This window comes from Aethina tumida, chromosome 5, assembly GCF_024364675.1.
Source record: "Aethina tumida isolate Nest 87 chromosome 5, icAetTumi1.1, whole genome shotgun sequence".
Taxonomy (NCBI): Eukaryota; Metazoa; Arthropoda; class Insecta; order Coleoptera; family Nitidulidae; genus Aethina; species Aethina tumida.
Genome location: NC_065439.1, coordinates 17,027,078 through 17,042,447, shown reverse-complemented (window position 1 = coordinate 17,042,447; position 15,370 = coordinate 17,027,078). Strand labels below are relative to the sequence as shown.

The 15,370-nt window shown below is 30.8% G+C and overlaps 1 protein-coding gene across 8 annotated transcripts in view; it reads right to left on the bottom strand.

Moving 5' to 3' along the window:
• Window positions 1-15,370, bottom strand: part of LOC109604720 (uncharacterized) — a 66,670-nt gene that overhangs the window by 2,786 nt on the left and 48,514 nt on the right. For 6 of the 8 annotated variants that reach the window (XM_049968062.1, XM_049968061.1, XM_049968066.1 and 3 more), the window contains 8 exons: window positions 3,476-3,609; window positions 3,315-3,405; window positions 2,523-2,744; window positions 2,167-2,467; window positions 1,633-2,110; window positions 1,367-1,581; window positions 948-1,321; window positions 648-892 (listed from right to left, as the gene is read on the bottom strand). In XM_049968062.1, coding sequence (XP_049824019.1) covers window positions 648-892; window positions 948-1,321; window positions 1,367-1,581; window positions 1,633-2,110; window positions 2,167-2,467; window positions 2,523-2,744; window positions 3,315-3,405; window positions 3,476-3,609 — 2,060 coding nt within the window. The remainder of the gene's footprint in view (window positions 1-647; window positions 893-947; window positions 1,322-1,366; window positions 1,582-1,632; window positions 2,111-2,166; window positions 2,468-2,522; window positions 2,745-3,314; window positions 3,406-3,475; window positions 3,610-15,370) is intronic. The other 2 variants (XM_049968068.1, XM_049968063.1) reach the window with 1 other exon arrangement.

Below are 15,370 nucleotides of genomic sequence, written 5' to 3'. Positions count from 1 at the left end.
TGAAGAAGAAGGTCTGAAGAAAGAAACATGTAAAGGGTCAGCAATAGAAGTGTATAGTATCAACCATGCAATATGTGTTGCACTGGGTGTTGTTATATTTTGACTAAATATAATATTTTGTCAAAGTATAAATAGGCACACAGTACTTTTGTTTTTGACTGTAACTAAACAAATCAACGAAAGCTTACGATGATCTGATGAAGTTTAATGGAAACAGTTTCAGATCAAGGCCAAAACTCTGCAGTCAAGTGTACTTTGTCCTGATCAAAATTACAAATTCCCACAATCTGAATTTTAAGTCGGATTTAGATAATTTATATATATTTTTTACAAGAAAATGCCAATGTAAATGATTTAAGAAGTACAAGAGTTTCCAAGAAATAAATTAATCAGGTTTCTAAATCCGATTTTAGCTCAATAATTGTCTTTCCATAATTTGGTCCTCATGACTAAATTAATCATTTGCAATTGTGACCAGTAAAATTTTTAACTCAGTATGACAATTACAGCTTACAACAAACCTGGGCATTACATGGCAGAAGATCCGACTAAATCATGAAGAATAAAACGTGTTAAGTAATAGTACTGATTATAACCCATTTTTTTAAATCCATCCCATAATTTTTTCCACTTTAAACCCATCTCACCTGTAAAAATCTCTCGTGAAATCAGTCCCAACTCCGGGTAATTCTCCGGTATCATCGCTGGATCCACTCAAGGCAGCAGAGGAACGTTTAGAACAGGTATCTGGCTCAAAGGAGTTGCAATCCGAGCCGCTGGACCAACTGTTATCTGGCGAAACTTGTTGAGTGGATACAACGTATGGCCATTGAGTTTCACCGCTATGGGTGTCCATTAATAATGTTACAAGTTCCCTTCCTTCTTTGTCAACCTAAATACAACAAATTAGATTATAAAAGTATTTTAAATAAAAAATTGTTACTTACCATATAACTCGAGTTGTTCCAAAGACACTCGTTGTTGTCTTCCTCCAGTTCCAAAGCATTATTTTCTTGAATGCTGGGTAAAGTGGAGACGGACAGTTGGCCAGGAGTTGTAGCCTCCTTCTTCCACTGTTCTCTTAAATCATCGCTGGACAGGCTCAAGCTCCAGTCCTCCAGTTCGGCATTATCGTATTCCAGCTCTAACATATCTCTATGCTGTTGCTGGGCAGTTGATCTGGTTTCATCGAGCCTGAGCCAATGCTGAATGTAATCAGAGTCCCAGTTAGTGCACTCAAGTTGATCGTCGGTGCTGTACCACGACAGTTGCGAGGCTTTGTCATCGGTCTTTTCCAGACCAGAGAAACCTGGACAAGAATCTGTGTTAAACAAAACGTTAGACTGTTAAATGGTGTGGTTATTACCCCACAGATTGCTGGTACATCTTGTCCGACGGAGAGGATTCATCGGTTTCTCGCTGATGTCCAGTAGTAGGATAGAAGGACTGCTGGAGATCGGCGAGCTGAATGTGTAGCATGGAGTCGGTGCTGTTGTGATTTTGATACACAAGTGAGAGTCCGAAAAACTCCTCATTGCATGTTGAAACGGTAGAATGTCTTTTCCAGGAGGAAAACTATTTCTGTAACATCAATATTAATATTTGGCTTAGTTCAAATAGTTATTAAGTTACCTTTGACTAAATTTCAACAAGTTGAAGGGAATGTAAAAAATGTCGGGCTCGTTTTCCGGCATTAGAAGCCTGTTTTCTTGGTCCGCTTCGTCACTGGCCTCCTTTAAATCCTCCAGGCACATCCTCGGCAACGTAGTGTCGGTGACGCCACGATTCATGTCTTGAACATCCGACGACATGGTGGAGTAGCCCTCGTCCCGATTTCCACTTTCCGGGCTTTCACTTCCGGTGTTCTCTTCTTCGCTTTTGCTCACGCTTTGGGCCAGGACTGGCCGAATGCGTCTGCTTTTGTTGGCCTGAAATATCGGCAGGTGGAGGTTGAGGGAGACGGGCCTCTTTGGAGGCACCCAAAGAGCGGAATCCACGTTGTTCAGGGCTTCGATGAGTTTCTTTGGTGTGATTTCAGTCCCCTTTAATTCCGTCCATAGTTTCGTAAGCACTTGGTGCCGTTTCTTATCAGCTAACGATAATCTAGTATCTGCAGACAAAAATTAGTATTATACGGGGAGTCCAGGGTGGGAGGAAGGAGCTTACCCATCACTTCATAAGATAAAGCTTTCAGATTGTTCTCACTTAAGTTTTTCAGAGTATCACATTGGTCCTCACGCACTGGCTGTTCATCCAGCACTTCGGAATTAAAAGAGTTACAGTGTTTCAGACTAGTATGTCTCCCGTTTTCTGGGGATATCACAATTTCGGTGCCGTCCGCGACGTCCTGATCTCCTGCTGATGCTTCACCTCTCAATTGATGAACCAGGATGGACGTCAAAGCCCTGTTTTGATTTTCGAGCTCTTTGATCTTCATGTTCAAGGTTCCCACTTCCTCTTTCAGGCCCTGAAATACTAACAGCTACAAAAACCTAAGGCGGACGTATATAAAACATTAGTACCTTTTGGGCTAGTAGAGCTTTTACGACTTGATTGGCGACGTCATCGAGGCACCTTTCGTATTGTTTACGTGCCTCTTCGGCGTGCCGTTGTAGTGCCATGGTTTGGGAGTTGATGATGCCATCCGGATTCTTTTCCCTGGCCATGTCCTCTAGTTGTTCGCGGAGGTTCGAAATTTCGGCATTTAATCGATTGATTGTGTTTTGATATTGCTGACAACGATTCTGGAAATGAACACATTAGCTGTGATGGGACGATAAAAATGGATGGAATATTTAATAAAATCGTCCGATTAAATCCTTATGAATTCGGGAGAGCGAAAACACTTAAGGCGCATCTTTTCTTGGGAATTGCTCTTAAAAAATTCACCCCTCTCGGTATAATTTCTTAATATCCCCCTCTTAAATGTTAATTTAATATCGTCGTGAACGTCAGGCCCTGTTTATAATTCAAATTTTCATTTCCCGTGAATCAGTTGTATGGAAAATGTTTTCGGCATTAGGCACAACGGGACGAGTCAAGGGTGAAACTAATGTGATTACGCCCCTTAAGATTTACTCGGTCGGACGGTTGGCTTCTCAAACGGATACTCAGGCGAATGTGACGACAGTGAGCAGAATATTTACGCGTTTCTGCGCAGTTTAACGCCTAATTAATACCGGATGTTCAAAGGGTTGAGGCTGTTTAGGTCGGGAAGGATCATTCTCTTAGGGTTAATTCGCCGACAGGATTATAATTTGATCAAATATGTAAGAATTTACTTGCTTATTTATGGTGCAATTGCAGGAGCTTACCTCGTATGCAAGTGTAATGGCAGCCTTCTCCTGCTTGAGTTGTTCCACTTGCTTTTTGTACGCCAACATGGAACGAACTGTTTCCTCCATCCTGCAACATTAAGAGACATTTTTTGTTTTCATTTTTATTCTAGTTTTGTAGAAAATTTGATTTATTTTACCTGGCAAATTCGCTAGTGAGGAGTTTGAGTCTGGACCGACATCGTGCTGCTTCCAGCAGTGCCTGTTTGGTCCTGTTTTCGCTTTCGGCATGCAACAGTCTCTCCCTGTCCGCATCTTTTTTCGCCGACTCCCTCTGTAACAAAGGCCACCATATAAAACACCAATAAACTGACTAATAATGTCTATTTAATCAACTAATTCCCCTTTTATAACGCCACCCCTTTGTCTCATTTGCATACAAAATTAACGGTGTTAGTACAACCACCCCAAAACTATCCAAGCAAGTTCTCCTATAATTTTTTGTCTTACAAAACTGGAAGGTGAAGTTGAAGCACCCAAGGTGGATAAACAGCTATAAATATTAATAAAACGGCTGCTAAAACCACGGCCGGTGTTATTTTAAATTGTAAAACAGCCCCCATGTTTTATTTATAGACACGGCCAATTAACAAGCAATCGATTCACTTTAAGCCGATATCCGATTCGAGAGGCCCGTTTAATTAAACACCGGATACGGTCCAGTATCTTGGACAATATAAATAATTCAGTACAAGTGCAACAATTATCATCCCCCATGTGTCGGTGTTTTCGAATGTGTTTGACAAACGATGCAGCCGGTCCGTGCATGTGAATAGCGGGGGTGCCGCGCACGGACCCCTTTTTGTTTTCCACCCCTGAATACGTAATTATGCTGATTTAATTGATTTCGGGTCATTTTTGTGCGGCTGACCAACGCGAATTGGATCTTTTGTGACGCCAAATTAAGTTCGAAAGTGGACGCCGGGTTTTCGTGCTCACGTTTCGAACGGGTTGAAAGGATTAAGTCGGCGTGCCCCGAAAATGCGGTGTTCCGACAGAGAAATCATGCGAATTTGTTGTTTCTTCGTTTCGGATTTAATTTGTTTGTGGGTGATTTGTGGGAAATGCGTAATCGAATATCAATTTATTGAAGCACAAACGTATTTCGCTCCGTTTTGTTTATCATAAACACAATACTGTTTGTGGAACGGCGGACGGATTGGCATACATTACATCTCGACTATCGATTACACCACCGGAGTTTCTCGTGTAACTTTCAAAAACGTTTTCGCCATGTCGGTTCTGGTGTTGTATTATCGGAAATTGGTAAACAACGTTATTGTTTTTAATGTCACTCAGTTTCGGAAGTGCGGTTGATTTGAAGGTTCTCTGTACCGAAGGAAATTGATGCTTTCGTTTATTAAATTCCGACGTGAGTGTTTTGTTAACGTGCCAGAATTTAAATCAATAAACCCCCATTAAAGACTTAAAATACGTAACATTCGAAACATTTTAGAGACAAAGCTAAACTCAATTAATTTCCGATTAGAAAAACGGCTGACGTCATCAATATTTCAATCACAATCAACCCCCATCAACAAGTTTAATTCTTCGATGGCGTCGCGTTCATCCCATCAGTCTTTGGCCTCGTTGCTTTGAAAGCTAGTCGTTACAGAAACTCGATTACCCACCCTGAAACGATATCCGTCAAATCCGTCCACTGTCTCGTACACTTTTGTCCCTGCGATCCCAATCATCTTTATCGCGACAACGTCACATGACTCAGCGGAAATTGTCCCGTTGGATGGAAATTTGAAACGCTATTAGCATAGAATTACCGATCTTAAAAGAAAAGTATCGATGTCCGACAACATTGATGTATGTCTAAATCAGAATCATCCATTTCTTATGAAACTGGATTGTGAATGTAGATTTCAACACACATTAATAATTCAGTAGTCACAAAATATTAAAATTCAACTATTGGCTTATTTTTTGATATATTTATTAGATTAGTTCAGGGATTTTTTTCAATTTTAATAATATATTTCTAATCAAAATGGATGGTTAATGTTAATTTCACATTTATAATTTAATAGTAACAATTAAAATTAAAATATTTATATAGTCAAGTAGTTACTAAAAGGAAATTCGGGGTAATTATATTAATTTTATTAATCAATTTCTTATAAAATTGGATAATTTTTTGAAAATACACTTTTATATTTAATAATAACACACTGTTACAATTCAAATATGTACTTGTTTTTAATGTATTTATTAGAATATGTTAGATTTGTGTCAGTTACTAAAAAGAAATAATTTAAGGATTTATATCAGTTTTAATAATCGATTTCTAATAACATTGGACTGTTAATATCGGTTTTAATACACTCTATTATAATTTAATATTAATACATTTTTTATTATATCAGACTTAAAACATTTAACTAAAAATAATTTCTGGGAATTATATTAGTTATATTAATCGATATCTAATTAATTATGGTGTTAATGTCTATTTCACACTTTTATTGTTTAATACTAACACACTATTAAAAGTCAAGTATTGATGTGTTAACGTATTTATTAAAATGGACTTAAAACAATAACTAAGAATAATTTTAATATTGACCTTTTTTTAATGTATTTATTAGAATAGATTAGTAAAAATTACTAGAAGGAAATTCAGTTTTATATTAATTTTAATAATCGATTTCTAAACAAACTTCATAGACTTTAATATATAACATTATAATTTAATATTAATAAACTATTAAAATTCTAGTATTGATTTAATTTTACTGTGTGTATTATATTAAATCAGACTTAAAACAGTAATTTAAAAGAATTCCAGGTTTTTGTATTTCAATGTTTAATTATTAAATCATTATTTGAATTCACACTTTAATAATTTTATAGTAGAACAAACTAATTTATTTTTAATATTTTTATTAGAACTGATCAAACTTGAAGCAGTTACTAAAAGGGATTTAGTTTTGATAATCAATTTCTAATCAAATTGGAGTGCTAGTGATTATTCTAATAAAATATTGTTCAATTTAATATTTGCGCACTAAAATTCAACTAATTATTTATTAAAATAGATAGATAAATTAATAGACACATTTTTCTATAATTTAATATAAACACATTAAAATTCAAATATTGATTTATTTTTAAAAATAATTTTTAGGATTTATGTTAGCTTTTATAATTGATATTTAATTAATTAGACTGACAATGCTAATTTAAATATACACTTTGGCCTATTTTTAATGTACTTATTAGATTAAATCATATTTGTATGTTATTAAAAGGAAATTAAATAGTTTATATTAGTTTTAATAATCGTTTTATAATCAAATTGGACTATTAATATAGACTTAAATAAACTCTATTATAAGATAGTATTAATACCCTGATAAAATTCAAGTAATGATTAGTAATTATTTTTACTGTATGTATTAGAATAATTTAGAAATAATATATTGATTAAAACAATAACTAAAAATGATTTTAGAGATTTATGTTAGTTTTTATAATTAATATCTGAGCAATTAGACTGATAATGTTGAAAGTAATATATACTTTTATAATTTAACAATAACACACAATTAAAATTTAGATATTGACCTATTTTTAATGTATTTATTAGAATGCATCAAATTTGTAAAAGTTACTAAAAGAAATTCAGTGACTGGAAAATTAAATTGTTAATATTGACACACAATACACTCTATTAGAATATAATAATAATATTCTATTAAAATTAACATTACAATTACTAAAATGAAATTTAGGTTTTTCTATTAGTTGTAATGATTTACTTCTAATGAAATTCTTAATATTTATTTTAATGCACACTTTTATAATTTAATAGTGACACACACAGGAATTTATATTAGTTTTAATAACTTATTTCTAATCAAATTTGTTAATGTTAATTTCAATATACATTTTTATCGATTTTAATACACTCTATTATAATTAAATATTAATACATTGTTTATTATATTAAGCTTAAAACATTGACTAAAAATAATTTAAGAGAATTACATTAGTTATAATAATCGACATTAATTAAAGTAAAAGTTATTAAAAGAAATTCAGTGACTGGACTAGAAATTGGATTCTTAATATTGACTTCAATACACTCTATTAGAGTATAATATTAACATTCTATTAAAATTAAAGTATTTAGATATTTAAAATATTATTAGAATATATTAAATTACAATTATTAAAATGAAATTTAGGCATTTCTATTAGTTGTAATGATTTACTTCTAATCAAATTGTTAATATTGATTTTAATACAAACTTTTATAACTTAATAGTGACACACTATTGAACATTTATTTATATTAGTTTTAATAACTTATTTTTAATCAAATTAGTTAATGTTCAATATATATTTTTATATTTTGCTGGTAACAACCTATTAAAATTATTACTAACGTATTTATTAAAATAGATAATACTTGAAAACTGTTATTAATAAAGAATTTCTGAGATTTTCATAAACAATTTGTAATAAAATTGAAATTTAATTTTAATATTCACATTAACAAATTTAAAAGAATGATAAAATTGTATTGATCCATTTTTAATCTATTTATAAATAAAACAAAAAATTTATATTGGTATATGCATTGATTTATATATATTAAAATTTATATATTTTAACGAGGTGAAGTGATTTCTAATGTAGTATTATAAAATACAAACAATTTTATGTAAAACCATTAAAAATCTCGTTAAATCAGGAAACCCACGTTTACATTAAAATCATTATTGGCAATAATTTAGAAACGATGCATCCAAATGTATTCTTAAATTTATAAATAAATATTTTTTTGTAATTATTTTATTATTAATTCTATTATGAATGCTTAAGTTATGACAATAATTTTTTTTTAAATTTGCATTAATATTCATACAATCGTTGTGTTAATGAGATAAAATATAAGATGTTAATTCAATTTATTAATAAAATGAACTGAATTTCAGATAGAACGAGACTAGTTAATAAGGAAACTGGAAACACAAAGTAAATTTTTAACCTCTTTCCCCAGTTTTATTGAGTTTTCTGGTTGACATTTCATGTAAAAATATCTGTTTACTAACATTTCAATGAAAACCTATGTACACCAAAATGTCAGTCATCATCATTAACACTTTAATAAAGTGTCCGTTTCCAATTTTATGACGACTCCACCGAAACGTACAACAATCTGATCGAAAACCTCGATGATTTTGGGTGATAATGGGTGGTCCACCGTCAGGTGTTCCAACATTTTTATGCACACCCATCGTCGTTCAATCGGGCCAAGAATAGATCGCGACCGTCGCACCGTTAAAAAACTCATTTCACACACGGCGGAAACGTTCGCGTTTCACGAAGATCCGACATCGATTCGGCCGTCGATTTTTTTTCTCAGTTTTATCGTGTTTCCGCGTTCGCAATCTAGCCGTGCCCATCTTCCCGAAGCCACAACAAACAATCTTGCGCCCGTGGGAACCGGCAACAATAAAAAAATTTAATAACCTCATTACAGCTTCGATGGAACGCATCATCGTTGTTGTTCTTTGATGGTGCGAGAGGTGTTTTATGATTTTTCCAGTGCCTTGTCGCACACGGATTACAATAATTGTCGTCGGTAACTATCGGTTTTGCGGTGTGGCCTAAGGAAACAAACACACCGCATCCAATCTGTGTTTATAATAAGATAAAAGGCTTTACGATAATGGGAGAGATGAGCCGAGTTGTTACTAATATTAATTTAATTTTATGCCAGCATTTAAAACCAGTAAAAACGTTTTGGATTTGAACGTTTATTATACGTACGAATCAGCAATAATGGTATTTAAGTCGGCACAACTTCCTTAATCGTTTGAAAGTTATTAATGGCGTCGTTGCAGTTGATCGTGTGATTTATTTAATATTTGTTGTAAGTTCTTCCCCCTTTTAACAGTTCGCTGTCAAGTCGAAATTAATGTGGCACATTGTAACCGGCACGATGACTCAACTCACCGGGAAATTTATATAATTCATCAAGAAAATCGCTTTTCCAAGCGGTGAATTCATAATTTTCCACACTGCACACTCGCATGTATTTGTCCATTAATGCGCTGGCTTCATTTGAATCGATCGCGGTGAAAGATTTTAATTCCAAATTTATACAATATGTTCATATACAAATAAAAAAAAAATATAAACATTCCTTTTTTACATACGAAGTATATATAAGTAGAGCCTCATCTTGTGCTACCTGTGACCATGACGGCCAAACAGAGTCAAACCACTTCGGGGAGAAACAAATCAACCTCAGTTTGATGTTGTGTGACAGCAATGGCCGATATGATATGGGGTGCTATTGCTCATGGATGTATGTCACCTTTAGTCTTTATTAGAGGCAACATGACAGTGCAACGTTATCTTCAGGAAATCGTGAAGTTTTTTCTTACCCTAATCGTCCCAAGGATCCAATATTTCAGCAACATAATGCTCAGCTACATGTTGTCAATATTAGTTTAACCTCTTTTGAAGAGACCCGTGTGATTCTGATACCATGGTCAGTAGAAAATTATGAAATTTACCCCAGATCCCACGGAATTTGGAGGTTCTAAGACATGAATACAGGTAGCTTGGGATATTATTCCTTAAGAGGAAACAGACCTCCTCATTGAATCAATGCCAAAACCTGTTAGGCAAACACATTATTAACTTATTAATTTAAAAAAATCTAAAGTCTTTGATATTTTCTTTCTAAATTATAATCGTTTCTTTGTCACTGAATCACTTAGGTGTTCATTTATCGATACAAATTTAACAACAAACTGAAGAAATGTTCTAAAATGGTGAAAAGGTCAGTTTAAACTCTTTTGAAGTCCCGTGTAATTCTGATACCATGATAAGTAGAAAGTTATGAAATTTACCCCAGATCCCACGGAATTTGGAGATTCTAAGACATGAATACAAGTAGCTTGGGATATTATACCTCAAGAGGAAATAGACCACCTCATTAAATCAATGCTAAGACTTGTTAGGCAAACACATTATTAATTTATTGATTTTAAAAAATCTAAAGTCTTTGATATTTTATTTCCAAATTATAATCGTTTCTTTGTCACTGAATCACTTAGGTGTCCATTTATCGATACAAATTTACCAACAAACTGAAGAAATGTTCCAGAATGGTGAAAAGGTTAGTTCAAACTGTTTTGAAGTCTCGTGTGATTCTGATCCATGATGACTAGAAAATTATGAAATTTACCCCAGATCCCACGGAATTTGGAGGTTCTAAGACATAAATACAGGTAGCTTGGGATATTATACCTCAAGAGGAAACAGACCACCTCATTGAATCAATGCCAAGACCTGTTAGGCAAACACATTATTAACTTATTAATTTTAAAAAATCTAAAGTCTTTGATATTTTGTTTCTAAATTATAATCGTTTCTTTGTCACTGAATCACTTAGGTGTCCATTTATCGATACAAATTTAACAACAAACTGAAGACATGTTCCAGAATGATGAAAAGGTTAGTTCAAACTGTTTTGAAGTCTCGTGTGATTCTGATACTATGATGAGTAGAACGTTATGAAATTTATCCCAGATCCCATGGAATTTGGAGGTTCTAAGATTTGAATACAGATAGCTTGGGATATTATTCCTCAAGAGGAAACAGACCTCCTCATTGAATCAATGCCAAGACCTGTTGGGCAAACACATTATTAAATTATTAATTTAAAAAAATCTAAAGTCTTTGATATTTTATTTCCAAATTATAATCGTTTCTTTGTCACTGAATCACTTACGTGTCCATTTATCGATACAAATTTAACAACAAACTGAAGAAATGTTCCAGAATGATGAAAATGTCAGTTTAAACTCTTTTGAAGTCCCGTGTGAGTCTGATACCATGATGAGTAGAAAGTTATGAAATTTATCCCAGATCCCACGGAATTTGGAAGTTCTGAGACATGAATACAGGTAGCTTGGGATATTATACGTCAAGAGGAAACAGACCACCTCATTGAATCAATACCTGTTAGGCAACCTGTTAGGCAAACACATTATTAACTTATTAATTTAAAAAAAATTTAAAGTCTTTGATATTTTGTTTCTAAATTATAATAGTTTCTTTGTCACTGAATCTCTTAGGTGTCCATTTATCGATACAATAAATTGAAGAAATATTCCATAATGGTGAAAAGAAGAGTAAAAATGCAGTCGATTTAAACAAATCGATCACATCGTGGATGATTATCAATTTTAATAGAAAAAATACACTGGAAAGAGTTTCCAAAAATGGCAAAAATGACAAGACTAACAGACCCTCAAGTTTGAATGAACTTTAGGAAGAACTTGAAAATCAATCTAAAGAAATATCGAACGATTATATTGAAAATCTACTAAAATCAATGAATAAAGGTGTTACTAGATACTAAATAAAGGAAGGCTAAATGTACTTAAGGTTGTTTTATTTTATAGTTTCTTTACTTTTGACCCTTGAATTTTTTTCAAATATTAATAAATATCTAACTAAAGCCACTAATAAATATTATATATTTTTGTTATTAAACATACTGTATAACTGACAATAATGTCGATATTTAAACGTATACTTGTGAAGACAAATGAAAATTTCTAAAGTTGCTCTACATATGAGCGATAGTGTATGTTCAAGAAACAATTTAAGTTGCCCACGTTGCCTTCAAAAACTGATCCCAATCTAAAGTACAAAGGATTCAATTCTGTGAGCGACGTACAAAAATTCTTATCAAGTTGATTAAAAAATTTCTTAACGTCTCGAAACTTTTTATTGGTCACAAACTCCGGTAAATTAAAGACAAGCGAGCGCAACTTTGTATGAAAAATAATTAAAAACGTCCCCGGCGTTTGTTTAATTAATCAAAGCCGCCGATACGAAATTAATGTGATTCCTCCCTGTCCCCCAAGAAAAAAAAAACATCTTAATCCCTCGAAAAAAACGGTTATTAATGAAGCCGTCTCGCTGCACATCAAAGGGAACGGTGCGCCGCCGCCAGTTATGCCAGAAATTTTATTAATTTCCATGCAAACACACACACACACAAACTCCACCACGTAAATCAATCGGGGGGATCCGACCCGGGGGGATGGGGCCGTCTCTCCTATTGATTGCCATTCCCATTCTTTGTCTAAGTTTCAGTGAGGCCTTATCGTGTGCGCCTTCCTCTCCATTATGGCCCGTTCTCGCAATGGACTCGTTCATCAACAAAGACCGGGAGGAAAGTCGACCGAACCGAATGCGAGATAAATAAACACAATGACGAAAATATTTCAATCGCGGCGAAACTGCGAACCGCATGAACAGCCGGTCAATTTTCGAATGATCGAAACTGAGGCGTCCAACAAAGCGGCCGGCTGGTGTTTAATTAATGATCGTAATGAGGTGCTGGAGCGAGACGGGGAACGATATCGGTTTGTGTCCAACAAGATTTAATTCTTTTCGTACAAGATAAGATAATGTTGACTGCATGTGGGTAGGGAACAGTGAAAGGTCGTGGAACACAGCTGTTTTATATACCTACACAATTATTGTTAACACAGAAGTGATATTTGATCATCTCCTTTTGATTTATTTTTTATTTGACCTTTCAATTTTTAAACCTAAATGTTTTATAAATAATTTTATAATAATAATGTCAATATTTATCAATAAATAAATTAGGTATGACAAAGTGATTCATTTTTGTTATTTTCTATATTTGAACATTTTTACATTTTTTAATCAAAATAATTATTCATAATTGATGAGTTTTGTATTTTAAATATTTAAATTAAAAATCTAATAATTCTATGAATATTTTTTCCCTTGTTAATACAATTTTTTTAAACAAATATTTATTTGGGAGCCGAGGTAACAAATTTATTAGATTAATTTAATAATTATTTAATTATTTTATTTCATATTTTTTGACAATGGAAAAATAATAAATTATTTATTAACGTATAAAAATTAGTATAATTTCTAGATTTGATTTTTTTTAAATTTATATTCAAAGTAATTAATGAGATTAAAATATTTAAAAGTCTGTATTATGTATCTGTTCAGATATGTAATGAAAAAATAATAAATTAGTTATTCATATATAAAAATTAATATAATTTCTTGTCATTTTCAAAATTTGAACTTATTTTTTTTAAAATTTTATAATCAAAATAATTATTCATAATGAGTTTTATAAGATTATAATATTTAAATATTTTGAGCATTTAGGTAGATTTCTTTAAAATTCTTGTTTGTTGATAATTTTATATCCTTTTTTCCTTTTTATTATTGAAAATATTTATATAAATATTAATTTGGAAGTTGAGGTAACAAAATTATTAAATTAATGTATTAAAATATCTGTTCAGATATATTTTTTATTTCACCTTTTAATTTTCGACATTTTTGTAAACTTTTTTTAAATTTATCACTTTAACAAGTAATGAACAAATAATAAATTAGTTATTCATATATAAAAATTAATACAATTTCTTGTCATTTACTAAATTTGACGTTGTTTTTTAAATTTTATAATCAAAATAAATATTCATAATTGATAACTTTCATAAGATTATAATAATTATTTAATTTTGAGCATTTAGATAGATTTTTTTAAAAATCTTGTTTGTTGATAATTTTATATACTATTTTTCTTTTTCTAACTGAAAATTTTTATACAAATATTTATTTGGAAGTAGAGGTAAGAAAATTATTAAATTAATGTATTTAAATGTCTGTTCAGATATATTTTTTATTTCACCTTTTAATTTTTGACATTTTTGTAAACTTTTTTAAATTTATCACATTAACAAGTAATGAACAAATAATAAATTAGTTATGCATATATAAAAAATAATATAATTTCTTGTCATTTACTAAATTTGACGTTGTTTTTTAAATTTTATAATCAAAATAATTATTCATAATTAATAACTTTCACAAGATTAAAATAATTAAATATTTTGTGCATTTAGATAGATTTTATTAAAAATCTTGTTTGTTGGTAATTTTATATACTACTTTTCTTTTTCTAATTGAAAATTTTTATACAAATATTTATTTGAGAATTGAGGTAACAAAATTATTAAATTAATGTATTTAAATATCTGTTCACATATATTTTTTATTTCACATTTTAATTTTTGACATTTTTGTAAACTTTTTTTAAATTTATAACACTAACAAGTAATGAACAAATAATAAATTAGTTATGCATATATAAAAATTATTTTATATACTGCATATATAAAAATTAATATAATTTCTTGTCATTTAATAAATTTGACGTTGTTTTTTAAATTTTATAATCAAAATAATTATTCATAATTAATAACTTTCACAAGATTATAATAATTAAATATTTTGAGCATTTAGATAGATTTTTTAAAAAATCTTGTTTGTTGATAATATTATATACTATTTTCCTTTTTCTAATTGAAAATTTTTCTACAAATATTTATTTGAGAGTTAAGGTAACAAAGTTATTAAATTAATGTATTTTAATATCTATTCAGATATATTTTTTATTTCACTTTTTAATTTTTGACATTTTTGTAAATTTTTTAAATTTACCATTTTAACAAGTAATGAACAAATAATAAATTACATATTCATATATAAAAATTAATCATTTTTGTTATTTTCAAGATTTGAACTTATTTTTTTAAATTTTATAATCAAAATAATTATTCATAATTAATGACTTTCATAAGATTACAATATATAAATATTTTGAGCATTTAGATAGATTTCTTTAAAAATCTTGTTTGTTAATAATTTTATATACGTTTCTTTTTGATTGAAAACTTTTATACAAACATTTATTTGGGAGTTGAAGTAACAAAATTATTTAAACCTACCTATATTTTATCACATGTATGATACAATTAACATTATAACGATTTTTCAACTGTTAATTATGAATAATATAACCGTTCATCATTTCTACATCTGACAGTTAAAAATGAACGAACTTTCCGCAGCATACTCTTCTGGTTTTAATTAATTAATTCCAACATCTCATTACAATAAAAACATAATAAACAATCATT